General features: G+C 45.4%; 1 protein-coding gene across 2 annotated transcripts; it reads left to right on the top strand.

The window, feature by feature from the left end:
• On the top strand, positions 1-13937 carry si:dkey-225f5.4. 2 transcript variants are annotated; one of them, XM_038779229.1, is made up of 10 exons: positions 3-144; positions 2879-2969; positions 4147-4267; positions 6577-6740; positions 7729-7776; positions 8275-8423; positions 9540-9735; positions 10798-10925; positions 12148-12322; positions 13743-13937. In XM_038779229.1, the coding sequence occupies exons 1-10, from the start codon at positions 125-127 to the stop codon at positions 13812-13814; spliced, it is 1164 nt and encodes a 387-aa protein (XP_038635157.1). In that variant the 5' UTR covers positions 3-124; the 3' UTR covers positions 13815-13937. The 2 variants fall into 2 exon arrangements, with proteins under 2 accessions (XP_038635159.1, XP_038635157.1); XM_038779231.1 differs by lacking the exons at positions 8275-8423; positions 9540-9735 and having other exon boundaries at positions 1-144.
• The last annotated feature ends 947 nt before the right edge of the window (positions 13938-14884 follow it).

Below are 14884 nucleotides of genomic sequence, written 5' to 3'. Positions count from 1 at the left end.
GCGCCTTTAAGAGCTCGTCCCGCCCTCTCCTTTAACATGACGACATGACGATGGTCGCTTGGTGTCAGCCAATAGCAGGCGGTGTTGCTGCCGCGTCACAATTTGAACCGTCTGAGCGGCTGGGATGGCGGCGGAAGCCCAGCGGTGAGTGCGGCCCGGGCCCCGGGGAGAGGGCGCGGCCCGGGGTCCCGGGGAGAGGGCGCGGCCCGGGGTCCCGGGGAGAGGGCGCGGCCCGGGGTCCCGGGGAGAGGGCGCGGCCCGGGGTCCCGGGGAGAGGGCGCGGCCTGGGGTCCCGGGGAGAGGGCGGTCCGGGCCCCGGGCGGGTCCGGGCCTCGCTCCAGCTGCTGAATGTATCCGGGCTGGACCCGGTTGTTAGAGCCGGGCTGTTGGAGGATCCCTGTCCTGGGACACAGTCTGTAAACCCGGCCGGGGGGCGGGGGGCGGGGGGCGGGGGGGGGGGGGGAGGTGCTGAGGACACAGAGACCAAAGCGAATGCTCCGAGGAAATGGCAGAATAGAAAATTAATGATTTATTCTGCAATTCAAATCTAGCCTCAGTATTGGTGAAACTGTCAACTGTCACTTTTTGGGAAAAAAAACGCATCGCTGATGACCTTCAGAATTCATAGATGCCCCACAGTGCAGAAGGAGGCCATTTGGCCCATCGAGTCTGAATCGACCCTCCGAAAGAGCGCCCTGGCGTGCCCCCCATGCCTGAAATGAAAAATGAAAATCGCTTTATTGTCACGAGTAGGCTTCAATGAAGTGACTGTGAAAAGCCCCTAGTCGCCACATTCCGGCGCCTGTCCGGAGAGGCTGGTACGGGAATCGAACCGTGCTGCTGGCCTGCTTGGTCTGCTTTAAAAGCCAGCGATTTAGCTGAGTGAGCCAAACCAGCCTGCCCCCTCCCTCTTCCCCTTTCCCTCCCCTGCCCCTCCCCTGCCCCCCTTTCCCTCCCCTGCCCCCCTTTCCCTCCCCTGCCCCCCTTTCCCTCCCCTGCCCCCCTTTCCCTCCCCTGCCCCCCTTTCCCTCCCCTGCCCCGATGTGAAATCGGGCAGAGTGTTGAGCTTAACTGTGATGTGCTGTTGGGTAGGCACTCAGTGCAACAACATAAAGAAAGATGTGCTTATACCGGCATCCCATCCATCACCTTAACCGTTCACTCTCTCCATTGCGAACACTCTCCATTGCGAACTATCTACAAAATGTACTGTAGCAACTCACCAAGGCTCCTTCAACAGCCCCTTCCAAACCTGTGACCTCCCAACAATTAGAAGGACAAGGGCAACAGATGCATGCCTCCCTTCCAAGACACACACTGTCCTGACTTGAAATATATCATTGTTCCTTTATCGTCACTGAACCAAAATCTTGGAACTGCCTCCCTAGCAGCACTATGGTGTACATTCACCACGGGCTGCAACGTTTCAAAGAGATAGCTCATCCACCACCTCCTCAAAGGCATTTCAAGATGTACAATAAATACTTTCCCTAGCAGCAATGCTCACACCTATGAATGAATAATATTTTAAGTAGTGCTTTTCAGGATGCTTAATAGCCAATTAAGAACATTTTGAACTGTTTCCTACATTGCAACGCAGCCAATATGCCTAAAAAGCTCCACAAGCAATAGGAAAATGACCAAATAATCTGCATTTAGTGCTATTGGGTGAGAGGAAAGTATTGACCAGGCCGACCCTGCTCTGCCTTTTATATCCATCTGTTAGGGAGGGCATGACGCCTGTTAGGCAGACCCTTGTCTCATCTGAAAGATGATGTCTCCATCGGTGCGACGCTCCATCATTAGTGCTCTAGATATTAGCATAGATTTGAACTCCAGTCTCTGAAGTAGAACTTGAAGCTGCAACCTTTTGACTCGGGCATGAGTGCTACAACTGAGCCATGGTCTTTAAAATGCTTTACAATAGTGAAATGTCCCACGGCACTTTATGGGAGCATTCATCAGACAAAAAATTGACAAATTATTCAGGAAAATTATCAAAGTTTCTGAGACTCTTCTAGCTTTTAGAAGCTAACTGCATTGTTGGGGGTGGAAAGTACAGACTAACTGAGCTATATCCCAAGGAAATGATGACTGACCATCCGAGCAGCTGGTTTGGCAGTAGCAATTGTCTGGGAACAAATCAGTTGCCATTTCTCCTGGTATGTCTTGTAAAGGAATAAACAAAGTGCTGAAAAACTCAGCAGGTCTGACAGTATCTGTGGAGGGAGAAACAGAGTTAACATTTCGAGTCCGTATGACTTTTCGCCGGAACTAAAGAGAGGGGAAACTGTGAAGAGTTTTATGCTATTGAAAAGGGGGAGGGTCAAGCAGAGCGAAGGGGAAGGTTTGAGGGCAGGGGAGATGAAATGGCAAAAGTGTCATGGGTCAAAGAATAAAGAGAATGGTAATGGTCGTAGTAAAGAAACAAAGAATTGGGCCAAAGTAGAATAAAAGTCGGTGCTGCCTGAAACAAAAATGTGAGCACCAGATACAGACTGGCACCGGGGGGAAAGAAGGTGCAAAATGGAGGACAGAGTTCACGTTGTTGTTGAACTCAATGTTGAGTCCAGAAGGCTGCAAGGTACCGAAATGGAAGATGAGGTGCTGTTTCTCAAGCTTGCCGTTGGCTCCACTGGAACAGTGCAGCAGGCTGAGGACAGAAATATTCGAACGAGAACAAGATGGTGAATTGAAATGGCAAGTGACCAGAAGCTGGTGCTTGCAGACTGAAGGGAACTGCTCTACAAAGCAGCCATCTGAACCTTCCCTTCTGACTGCCTAATCATGCAGCGTACATTTGTACATGTTAATGAAGTTGTATAGTCTTTGGCCAGTTGTTGTGGGAAAATATTGCTTACGTTTTCTTAAATTGCAGACTGCTTAAAGAAGCAGAGGCTGCAAAAAGAATCCATGAAGAGGATGAAAATATATTGGAGGAAGGACCTGCTGTTGTTCAGCATGCAATTGTGAGTAGTCCCAAGTTAATTGCAATTTTATTTAATTTCTGAAAATCCAAAGTCCATGGGTAAGGGTGAGGACAAAGTAGGAGTTAGGACAAGCTGCAAAAGAAGATATTAGGAAAGATGACAATAAGCTAGGTTTTAAGGTGTAGGAGAGGCAGATGTGTATGGAGTGAGTTCCAGAGGTTAGGGGCTAGAGAACTGAAGATACAGCCCGATGATAGAGCAATTATAATCCGGGATGGTCAAGCAGGGTTGGAGGAGTGCAGATATTCCAGAGGTTCCGTAGAATTTACAGTGCAGAAGGAGGCCATTCGGCCCGTCGAGTCTGCACCGGCTCTTGGAAAGAGCACCCCACTTAAGCCCACACCTCCACCCTATCCCCATAAACCAATAACCCTACCTAACCCAAGGGCAATTTAGCATGGTCAATCCACCTAACCTGCACATCTTTGGACTGTGGGAGGGAACCGAAGCACCCGGAGAAAACCCACGCAGACACGAGGAGAGCATGAAGACTCCACACAGACAGTCACCCAAGCTGGGAATCAAGCCTGGAGCTGTGAAGCAACTGTGCTACCATGCTGCCCTAGGGTTGGAGGAGATTGCAGACAAAAGGAGGAGTGAGGCCATGGAGGGGTTTGAAAACAAGGGTGAGAATTTAAACATTTTAACTGAGTGTAGGAGAGTGAGCACAGTGAGAGATTGGTGAGCAGTACTTACTGAAAGTTAGTACATGGACAGCAGAAGTTTCTGTTACCTTGGGTTTCTGGAGGGTCAAACATGAGAGACTGGTTCGGAATGTTGAAATTGTCAGAGACTAGAGATAACCAAGCATGGATGAGGATCAAGACCCCATGACACTATTTGAAGAAGAGCTATGAGTTTATTCAAAGTCTGAAGATAATATTCTCCCCTGGCCAGCAGCAACAGAAAATTGAATTAATTGATTTGTCATCTCATTGTAGTTTTTGCGGGCTTGCCATGGGGAAAATTACTATGATATTTATCCACATACTGCAAAGTATTCATTGTATTCAAAGACTTTTGAGATATTTTTTGAAATATGTATGCTGGAGTAATCAGATGCAAATCCACTTTATCTAATGGAGTGTTTGTGCTGAGTTACACTACCTAGATTTATTGGAGGCTGTATGTACAGATATCATTGTTATTCTTTTAGGGTTTCCGGAGGAACCAAAAGATGATGTTTCGACAACTGAAGACCTGTGCTTTATTCCTGGACACTGTGATAAACAGTGATGTCCGGGAAATCAAAGAACATCTCCAACAGCAGGATATTCGTGAGTTGGCCAATCAGTCAGAACTAGAGAATGGGATTGGAGGGATGAAGGAAGCTATCCAGTTAAAATTGCCTGTGGTGCCACCTTCTGGGGCTGAAAGGTGGTTCTGATAGAGGTTTTTTGGGTACTGCTTCATCTGAAAGTTTTAAAATAGATTTGGAGTATTAAATTCATTTTTTCCAATTGAGGGCAATTTAGCATGGCCAATCCACCTACCCTACACATCTTTTGGGTTGTGGGGGCGAAACCCACACGAACACGGGGAGAATGTGCAAACTCCACATGGAGAGTGACCCAGAGCCGGGATCAAACCTGGGACGTTGGTGCCGTGAGGCAACAGTGCTAACCACTTGCGCCACTGTGCTGCCCTGGTGAAAGTTCATTGCTTGAAGAGAAAAATGGTATCAGCTAGCTGTGATATTGGTACAGACTCATGGCCGATAAAACACGGCCTTTCACTAACTTGAATAAAATTCTCATCCTTGTATTCGAATCCCTCCATAGCCTTGACCCAACCTAACTCCATAACCATCTCCAGCCTTACAACCCTCGGATATTAGCGCCCCTCCAATTCTGGCCAATTGAACATGCACTAATTTTCATTGCTTCTCCATTAGTTGCTTTGCCTCCTACTGCCCTGGCTCAAATTCTGGAATTCCCTCCTAAACCTTTTTGACATCCTTAAAACCTAACTCTTTGACCAAGCCTTTGGTTATCCGACCTAATGCTTCCAGTTGTTCGAAGTCTGATTTTGTCTAATAATGCTTCTATGACTGTTATTTATCCACCTTCTCCAAAGTAAGGATGTTTATGATAAAGGTACTGTATCAATTTAATTGTTGTTGATGTGAAGTGATGTTGAATAGGTTGATGGCAGCTATGCCTGGCCAATTTGCAACCACATGGTTTGGTTCACAGACATCTTTGGATTGCTCTTCCGTCAGTTTGAAATTCTTTTTCCCTTGCTCCCGTGTGTGTTTTATTTGCTGTCATTCCCTTCAACTCCCACACTACCAGCAAACAATGAGAATTGGAAGCACACCACACAGGTAGTTCATATACAAGCCCATATTCCAGCACTTTATTGAAACAAGTAACATGCCGTGCGTCAGCCCTCTTGTAGTTTGCTTGTTAAATGTGATTGTTGACTAAGTGGAGCTTTGTGAAAGATTTAGATTTTTTTCTGGGGGGGAGGGGGGAGAATGGTGGAAATAGTTTAAGTTTCTGCTCTGATTTCTTTCCCCCAGTATAAAATTTGTTTTTCGTTTGAGTTATTTCTGATAAAAGGCATTTTGCAAAGCTTTCTAATGTAGCAAAATAGGGCAGTTCAAAGCAGAATGGACACGAAGCAAAATATAGGGAAGTAAATAAAGACATGGTCAAAAAACAAGTAGGTATTAACGGAGCTCATTCAGGTGGAAGAACTCAAATACAGGAAGAGAATTCCATGTTCCAGCAGAGAACTTCACGTTCCGAGGTGGGGAATGAATGCAGAGGAGCCCAAAGTTGGAAGCCATAGTCCAGCACTGCTGCAGGCAGGGTGGGCGAAGACCAAGAAGGAATTTGTAGGCACAAACAAGTTTTGAAATCCCACATTCTTGGGGTCAGTGAAACAGTGCATGGGCAGGGGAATAGGAGCAGGTAGTGGAGATCGGAGCTTATGCTGTCTATCTATGGAAAGCGGTTAGGCGAGCATTGGAAAAATAGTCTACAGAGATTAATACATGACAGCGGCTGCAAAGAAGGAAACAGGTGGCCAATGTTCAAGGTTAAAGTAAATGTTTCAGGTGATGGGGCTGAAACTTGGTGATCTTAAAATTCTTACTCTGTGTTCAAATTCCTCCCACGGCCTCGTCCTCGTGTCTGCCACTCTGTAAACTCTTGCAGCTCTAGAACCCTCTGAGATTTCAACCGTCCTATTTCCACCTCTTCCTTCACCCCCATCATTGTTGGCTATATCGCAGGTGCCTGGGCTCTAAGCTCTGGAATTCCGTCCTTAAACTTCCCCTCCTTTTTAAGATGCTGTTTGAAATGCACTACTTTGATCATGCTTTTAGTCACCTGACCTGATATTACTCTGTGGCTTTGTAGCAAATTTTCTTTGATAAAGCTCCTCTGAAGTGCCCTTTGCGGTTTCACTATATTAAATGCAAGTTGTTGTTGGATGAGGTTATGTGGATGCTGCATAGGTTAGCTAGCTCTTTCACACATGAAAGGAATTTGTTAGATTTGGTGGGCATGGTAATTGGGGCAGTGAGCGAGTGGAAGCTGAAATATTTATATTTGCAAGTTTATTTTTTGTTTCACAGAGAAGAAACTGAACGAAACAAGGCAAAAGTGGAAGAGCCTGAAAGCAGAATGTCGACTGCAAGATGAGGAGCTGCAAAACGTTTCTGCAATCCTGTTGAAATTCCAAGCCCTGGAGACAAAGCAGCAAACTTTGAGAGATGCTATTAAGTTACATGAAGCAAAGGTAATAAGACCTTGATTGTGCAGGAGCCGATTTGATTTTAGTGTGGGCTGTGTCTAAGTGTGAGTCAGAAAGCCATGGCAGAGACTTGAGCACAAACCCTAGGCTGGTGCTCCCAGTGCTGTACTGTACTAAGGGATTACTGCACTGTCGGAGGTGCCTTCTTTCAAACAAGACGTTAAACTGAGGCCCTGTTTTCCCTCTTAGCTGGACATAATGTTCCCCTGTAAAAAAGGAAGGGGAGTTCTCCCGGGTACCCTGGCCGATAATTAATCCCTCAATCCTATTTTTTAAGACCATTCAAATCGCTATTGTGTTTCTGTTTGTGCGATTTGGCTGTGCACAAATTGGCTGTTCCATTTCCTACATTGCAACATCAACTGCACTTTAAAACAACTTCATTGGCTGTAAAACATTTTGGAACATCCTGCGGTCATGAAGTAATTATACTGTTTGTCCTAAACCATTTTCGCACCTATAACAACTTGTGTTTCGTAAAACTGTTCCAACGTGCTTCACAGGAACGTTATCAAACATAACTTGTCACCAAGCTCCACAAGGAGATATTCAGGCAGGTGACTGAAAACTTGGTCAAAGAGATGGGTGTTAAGGTCTGTCTTAAAGGAGAGAGGGAAAGAGGTTTTGAGAGTCAGTTCCAGAGTTTAGGGCCCAAGCAACTGAAACCCAGCTCCCATTGATGGAACAATGTTGTGCAGGAGGCCAGAATTGGAGGAGTGCAGAGATCTGAGAGGTATGGAGCTGGAGGAGGTTACAGAGTTGTGATGTGGTGAGGCCAGGGAGGGTGAGAATGTTGATCAGTGAGGTGCGATTTTCTGTCCAAAGCTTTACAGTCCCTAACGCGGCATGTTTGAAATCACTCCCACCAGTACTCGTGTGGAGAAAATTGCTACATGTCTACTCCTGTCCCTTGTATCATTTGCGCAGGTTGGCTGAGATTGCTAATTCATTTTCATCATCTTCCTTGAAACAGAAACTACAGCTGGAAGTGGCTCTTCAACAGAAGTCGCAATTTAAGGAGGTACGGTTTATGGAAATCTGTCAGCAAGGACAGAATTTATAGAATTCTCTGAAAAATATATTTGGGTAGTCGTGACAGCCTGGCAGCTCTTTTGCTTATAATACCTGAAAAGAAAGAATGTAGAAGGCTGGGGTGTGGCACTCAGTGAATTGCTCCTTTGGAGATCCAGTGCAGACACAGTGGGCCAAATGGCGCCCTCTTGTGTTGTACCTTTTCTGAGATTCCGTGGTTACCTGGTTGGTGTCAGCTCATAAATAGCCAAATTTAATTTGCGGTGGGATTTGTACTCCCAAACTTTGGACTGTTAGTCTGTTAACCGTAACCATTAGGCATTTGCTTCTAGTTTCTGTCTCCGCATTCGCAGTTCAGCTGCGAGTTGATTCAAGTTTTAAAAAAACAAGTTGAGGAGCCATAGGGACTCTCAAGCCCACGATCTTCTAGCAGGAATAAGTTACTTTGCTACCTAAGTCTGGTTGCATCTATTGTTTCTCTGTCCAGGAACGGAAACTCACTTTGGCAAAAGAGAAGAGGCAAATTGAACAGGCCATTGATGAATGTAATTTATACATAAGCAAGTGCCACACTTTAATACAACAAGCCGAGCAAACAATCCGGTTCTGGACGAAGGAAGGTGGCTACAGTAACCGGTGAGGACCACAAGATAGTTTTTTTCACTCCAGGGCTTGATTACAAAAATCAAGGCTGCCACTCCAGTGCCATACTGAGGGAGTGCTGCATTATCAGAGGTACTGTCTTTTGGATGAAATATTAAACCAAGGCCCCATCTGCTTGTTCAGGTGGAAGTTGAAGTTCCCATGGCACTATTTCTGACGAAGAGCAGGGGGGCAAGGGGAGCTGGTTATCACTGGTGTCCTTCGAACAACTTCACAAAAAAGAAAATCAGAATCTGATCATTATCACATTGCTGTTTGTGGGATCTTGCTGTGCACATTGGCTGCTCTATTTCCTGCATTAAAACATGACTACAATTCAAAAGCGCTTCATTGGCTGTATAGTGCTTTGAAGTGCCTGGTAGTCGTGTAAAGGCTATATAAATGAAATTCTTTTTCTTTTGTTGATCGATCCTGGAATAATTGTTTCTGGTGCAAATACGAGTCCTGTGGGAGATGTATCTCACTCGATAAGTATTGGTGGGTTTATAGAGAATCAATCCCAACAGTGAGGTCATTTCTGACCCTGATATGTTTCTGAAAAATGAGTATTACTGTCACTGTATCACATGTTAAATTGGACTTGGAGCAGGATTTCCAGCACGATTTACAGAAGAGAGTCCGATTCACAGCAAACAAAAAGTCTGTTTAACCACATTCTCTATGAATACAGCAAGCAGGAAAGCTACAAAGGTCTGCCAATTAGAAGCCGGGTTATTTCTCCAACAAAATGTAGTGAGTGGAGGATAGTTACATAAATTCTATTCGTACAATCTACCTCAGTCACTTACTGCAGTGGCTTCTCTGGGGGTGACTGACGGGACATTACACATTCTGATCAGGATTGATGAAACCACCGTATGGAGCTGTGTTTCTGCCATAACAGTACCATTAGTGAATAAACGTTAATTCAATGAAAGGGGATTAATAGTACACCGACATGAGGTTGCAAAGGATATCCACGCTTCCACTAGTTTGTTACCTGCTAGATCCAATTGAGATTGTTGGCTTCATTCCATTTGTCCTCAGTGCTGCTTTCACCCAGCTGTAATTCTCTCCACTAATCCTGCTCTGCATTTTTGAATTTTAAAGCCTGCGTCCATGTGATTTTCACACACTGTCACAGCTCCATGAGACGGTGAAAAGCCAGTCAGGCGTAACGATCCTTGCGCTGTCTGAAAATCAAATAACTCTGCAGTTTGATCCTCGAGCTCTGATCCCACTGACACTGCTCTCTCCTCTGGTGCTGACTATAATTTGGACCACGGATGGGAGAGTTAAGCTTGAGGTTAGAAGATTATTAATTGCTTTGGCATTTTTCTCCTCCCTGTCTCGTTAAACTATCTTTCCGTGTGCCACCTGTGTAGCAGTTTGACAAGAACAAACACTGGGTTGCAGGGAATGATCTCGGTCTACATCTCTGTTCCGCTGATTTTTTTTCAGCTCTCAATTCTGATGTCATCATCACCTATGGGGCCAGGACTGAGGATGAAAGCCCTCCCACACACCCACCAGCCATTTCCTTCCCCCACTATCCCTTCAAGACTCTCCGAAGCAGTTGCCATGTTGGAGTTTGATTGCACACTTTTTTATTAGGTTTTCTAATCCAAATGACGAATCTCCTCCTGTGCCAGGACAGTAAGTAGGAACTTACAGCACAGAAGGAGGTCAATTTGCCCAAGCAGTCACGTTTAGTCTCTCACCACCTGCTTTTTGTCCGCAAGTCTGTAAATTCATAGTATCTTCATTGCCGTGTTAATGTAAGCCTACTTGTGACACTAATAAAGATTATAAATTCCTCGTCCAACTCCGTTTTAAAATTATTTATGGAGAATCAGCTTTCATTACTTTTTCAAATAAAATATTCCAGATCCTGACCACTTTTTAGCAGAAAATCTAGATGAGAAATTTTTCCATTCAATGATTTTAAATCTGACTTCTGATAAATAACCCACTCGTCAAAGGAAACATTTTTCTGTTTTGAGTAGATACCATATAACCTCTCTCGGAGCCAGAGCATCTTCTCAGCATCTTTTGCCTAAGGAGTCACATAGGAACTTCCAGAACTTTTCCCCCCCTCTCCTTGGAGATTGGGTGGATTTTGGTGTGGCAGTTTATGCACCGTCTGAAGCATTGTGTTTCTCTGGGACAGGCTGTGTTGATGCAAGGATATTTTCTGAAAGTGTCTCTGTTCCCCCACACACACACACACGCACCTTGGGTGGGTGGGTCAGTGGGTGGATCGATCGGTCGGTTACTCTCGCTCTCTCTTCAACCTCTTACATTCTCTCGCTGATTTAAAAAAAAAAAAATCACCATTCCCAGCATTGTCCCTTTTTTTTTCTCCCAGAGCAATTGTAGCTTTCTTGATCTGTCCGAAATGGAGTCTGTTGACCTACCAAACATGACAGCTGAAATCTGGAAACGTTACTTGAGTCAAGCTGAACTTTGGGGTGAAATCCAGCACCTGCAGAACAGGTGAGTTTGCAGTCAGTTACAAAACCCGATATGTTATGAGTTGATTTATTCTTTGAAGGAGCTAAAATCCCACTCCCCTTACGGGTTCGTCCGTAGCTGTGCGAATTTCTCCTTTCCAAGTATTTATTCAATTCCCTTTTAACCGTTAATGTTGAATCCCCTTCCAACAACCTTTTCAGGATGCAAATCCGCACAATTCCCTAGTTCAGCACCGACCCCTGACTGTTATCTTCTGTTCCCCTCTGGACTAGTAATCCACAGGCCCCAGGCTAAGGCTCTGGGGACATGGGTGAAAATCCCACCACGGCAGGTGATGGAGTTTAAATTGAATGAATAAAATCTGGAATTGAAAGCTAGACTGTGAAACTATTATCAATTGTCATAAAAACACATCTGGTTCACTCGTATCTTTAAGGATGGAAATTGGCCTTCCTTACCTGGTCTGGCTGACACTGACTCCAGACCCACTCTTAACCACCCTGGTAATGGCCCAGCAAGCTACTCAGTTCAACGAGCCACAAATCCTGAACTTGGGGGGTGGCATGTGGCGCAGTGGCTAGCACTGGGACTGCAGCGTTGACGACCCGGTTTCGAATCCCAGCTTTGGGCCAATGTCCGTATGGAGTTTGCACATTCTCCCCGTGTCTGTGTGGGTTTCACCCCCACAACCCAAAGATGTGCAGGGTAGGTGGATTGGCCACGTTAAATTGCCCCTTAATTGGAGAAAAAGTAATTAGGTATTCTAAAAAAAAATTTAAATGCTGAACTTGTCAGCATGCCCACGTTCCATCAAAGAATTAATAAAAATGGAATAAAAACAGAAAATGCTGTAAATACTCAGTAGTCAACAGGTCTGATGGAAGGTCACGACCTGAAAGGTAAATTCTATTTCTTTCTCCCCAGATGATTCCCATTAACCCTCTCCCAAGCGAATTAATAGTACACCTTTCAACTCTCCTGGAACCTGTAGGATTAGGGGGAAAGACTGGATGGTAGGGATGGTTTTCTTTGGCTAGCTCCTTCAAGGAAACAGCTCAGGCACAATGGATTGGATGGGCTCTTTCTGTGCAGCATGATTCTAATTCAGGACAGACTGGAGAGCCTCTTGTCCAGCATCATATTTACTCTGTGGCTTTAGCCATTAATCCATCGGAATAGAACTCGAGAGCTTGTGGAGTATTTCTATTGGAATTGTGGTGATGGTTTGTTATCTTATTTCTAGATACGCCATTGATTGGCTGGAGGAGGAACGGCAGCTGAAATTCTTGCAGTTGATTGCAGGCAGTTCCTCAAATGTTGTTTGCACGCTATACGTCGAGCCTGGTTACCCGGGAAATGGTGAGGTCAAGTTCAGCTCCATTCAAGAAAATAATAAACTCACCGATACAGTAATTAAGGTGAGGCTATCAATTATTTGCTTGTTGAGCCAGTATTCTCACTCCCTCATGCTGCAGTCACTTTGAGAAACCTGACATCTAGATCTTTGTCAGAAACACTGCCCTTCCTTGCAGTAGAATTCTGACCTGTTGAGGTCAGCGTTTCTTTTTTGTCTCTTGGGGGGGGGGGGGGGGGGGGGTGGATTATGTGGGTATGAAAGAGGGAGTGGAGTTGGAGGGGAAAGTGTTTAATCGTGTTTCGTTCACCACGGTGTGGGTCAGGCTTGATGGACCAGCTGATGTTTTCCTGCTCTCCGTTTTGTACATGTGAAAGCATTATTGTTTTGCGAACACGAGTTCTGGATTACATAATTTCCACAGGCTAAATCTTAGCTCCAAGTGTTTTCTTGTTAGCTCGTTCTCTCCTGGTCTTCACACCCTGAGGTGTGGTGGCTTTTAAAGGATGAATAAAGGGTCTGAGTGGCTTTCCTCCAACTCTGGTATTTTGTGAACCTAATGGTTCATTCTGAATATTTGGCCCGTGAATGCTCAGGCCCCCTCCACCCTATCTCTCTCTCTGACTGAGCATGTTCTGATGATATGGGAGAGGTGATGTTTAAGGTTATGCCAGGGGTCAGAGTTTTTATATATTCTTCACCTGAGCCAAGCTTTAGAGACGCTTGTAGTCGAGTTGTGATCTTCCAGGGAATCTGGAGAGCTGACCAAACAAAGGAAGGCTGTCTAATGCTGATTGTGGCTAAGACCCTGGCAGACATGGTAATGAGTCAAAACAGATCAGGAATATCTCCAGTTCGGTTCTGCTTTTTAGTGTATGATGTAGTGACTCATTCTGAACACAGTAAGAAGTCTTACAACACCAGGTTAAAATCCAACATGTTTGTTTCAAACACTAGCTTTCGGAGCACTGCTCCTTCCTCGGGTGATTAGGTGATTCACCTGAGGAAGGAGCAGTGCTCCGAAAGCTAGTGTTTGAAACAAACATGTTGGACTTTAAGAAGTCTTACAACACCAGGTTACTGTGCTCACCCCAGTCCAATGCCGGCATCTCCATATCATTCTGAGCAGTGAGGGTTGGGACAGCTGAGACTTGCATTGGTTTCTGCATGAAAAAGGAAAATAATAATACATGCTAATATGCTTCCTATATTCCCTTCCCGTCCTGAGCAGCTATGTGTATTGGGGTACAGGATGGGATTGATTCTAGGTGCTCCTTCCCTCAATAGCCTGTCTTTATTGACTCTAAGAATACCTACTTGGAAATAGAACTTAGGAAGGGGCCACTGTCATTCATAGGATCAGATGCACAAGAGGCAAGAAGACTCTCTTCACAAATAGACAGAAAAATTTTCCGCAACTTCTGTGAAATTATTTTTTTCCGCTGAAGAGATTACTAAGTTGAATTTGTTTGTTTCCTCCCCAGCCTCCACAGGCCAAGCCCTCGCTATCTGACTGGTTGGAATATCTTAATATGTTGGAGTGTTGGAAAGCATAACGGCCTTTTCTGTTCTAAATTGTATTAAAATGTTTATCTGGACTCTGTGAATGGTAGAAAATGATCGCTTGCTCTCTTTCTCTCTCTTTCTCTATAATAAATATTTGTTTGTTATGGTCTGTAGTTAGTTCTTGTAACCAAGCTATTTTTTATTCATTTGAGAGGCAGCATGGTAGCACAGTGGTTAGCACTGTTGCTTCACAGCTCCAGGGTCCCAGGTTCAATTACCTGCTTGGGTCACCGTCTGCGGAGTCTGCACGTTCTACCCGTGTCTGCGTGGGTTTCCTCCGGGTTCTCTGGTTTCCTCCCGCAGTCCAAAGATGCGCTGTTCCGTGGATTGGCAATGCTAAATTGCCCTTGGTGTCTAAAAAAGGTTAGGTGGGGTGACTGGGTTACGGGGATAATGTGGCTCAAGTAGGGTGATCTTTCCATGGGCTGGTGCAGACTTGATGGGTCAAATAGCCTCCTTCTGCACTGTAAATGCTATGATTCTATAAAGGATGTGGGTTTCATTGCCCATCTCTAATTGCCCATGAGAAGGTGGTGATGGGTTGCCCTGAAATTATCTAGTGACGAAGGAAGATCTGATATATAATTCCAAGTCAGTTTGATTATTCTAACAATGTAGGACATTGTTTGATTGATAAAGTTAACACACAGCAGAGTGAAATGACCGAGGTTTAGGGCTGAGGAGCACATGGACTTTTGGGCTCTTTTTAGGACCCTCAGCGGTACTTATTCGACGATTCCTGACGTGGGAAGGAGTCAGCAGCAGTTCCCCATCGGGATATGGCCTGGACCAGGAGTGGGGCCAAAGAAAAAGCGAGGGACGAAGCACAAGATGGTGGCCAGCGGAGACCTAGAGGAATGGAGGCAGTGGGCGCAGGAGCAGCAGGAGACTCTCCAGGCCGAGAAGTTGGACGCAAACTGAGGGTTGGGTGCGGGGATCTATGTAACTGTGTTATTTTCTGATGGGGCTTTCTGTTTAATGCTGGTTCTGTGTTTTCAGGGTGGGCGGGGCACTCTTTTTGCGTGGGTTCGGTGGATGGGCTCGAGGTGGGGGGTAGATT

This window comes from Scyliorhinus canicula, chromosome 19, assembly GCF_902713615.1.
Source record: "Scyliorhinus canicula chromosome 19, sScyCan1.1, whole genome shotgun sequence".
In the NCBI taxonomy this organism is placed as follows: domain Eukaryota; kingdom Metazoa; phylum Chordata; class Chondrichthyes; order Carcharhiniformes; family Scyliorhinidae; genus Scyliorhinus; species Scyliorhinus canicula.
Note: the sequence above shows the minus strand (reverse complement) of the source record. Positions and strands in the feature narration are given on the sequence as shown.

What these genes read in the sequence shown, in the direction of transcription:
- si:dkey-225f5.4 (XM_038779229.1), top strand. Translation starts at nt 125, where the DNA reads ATGGCGGCGGAAGCCCAGCG. An exon ending in ATGGCGGCGGAAGCCCAGCG is followed by an intron (nt 145 to 2,878) that starts GTGAGTGCGGCC and finishes CTTAAATTGCAG; the next exon opens with ACTGCTTAAAGAAGCAGAGG. An exon ending in CTGTTGTTCAGCATGCAATT is followed by an intron (nt 2,970 to 4,146) that starts GTGAGTAGTCCC and finishes TTATTCTTTTAG; the next exon opens with GGTTTCCGGAGGAACCAAAA.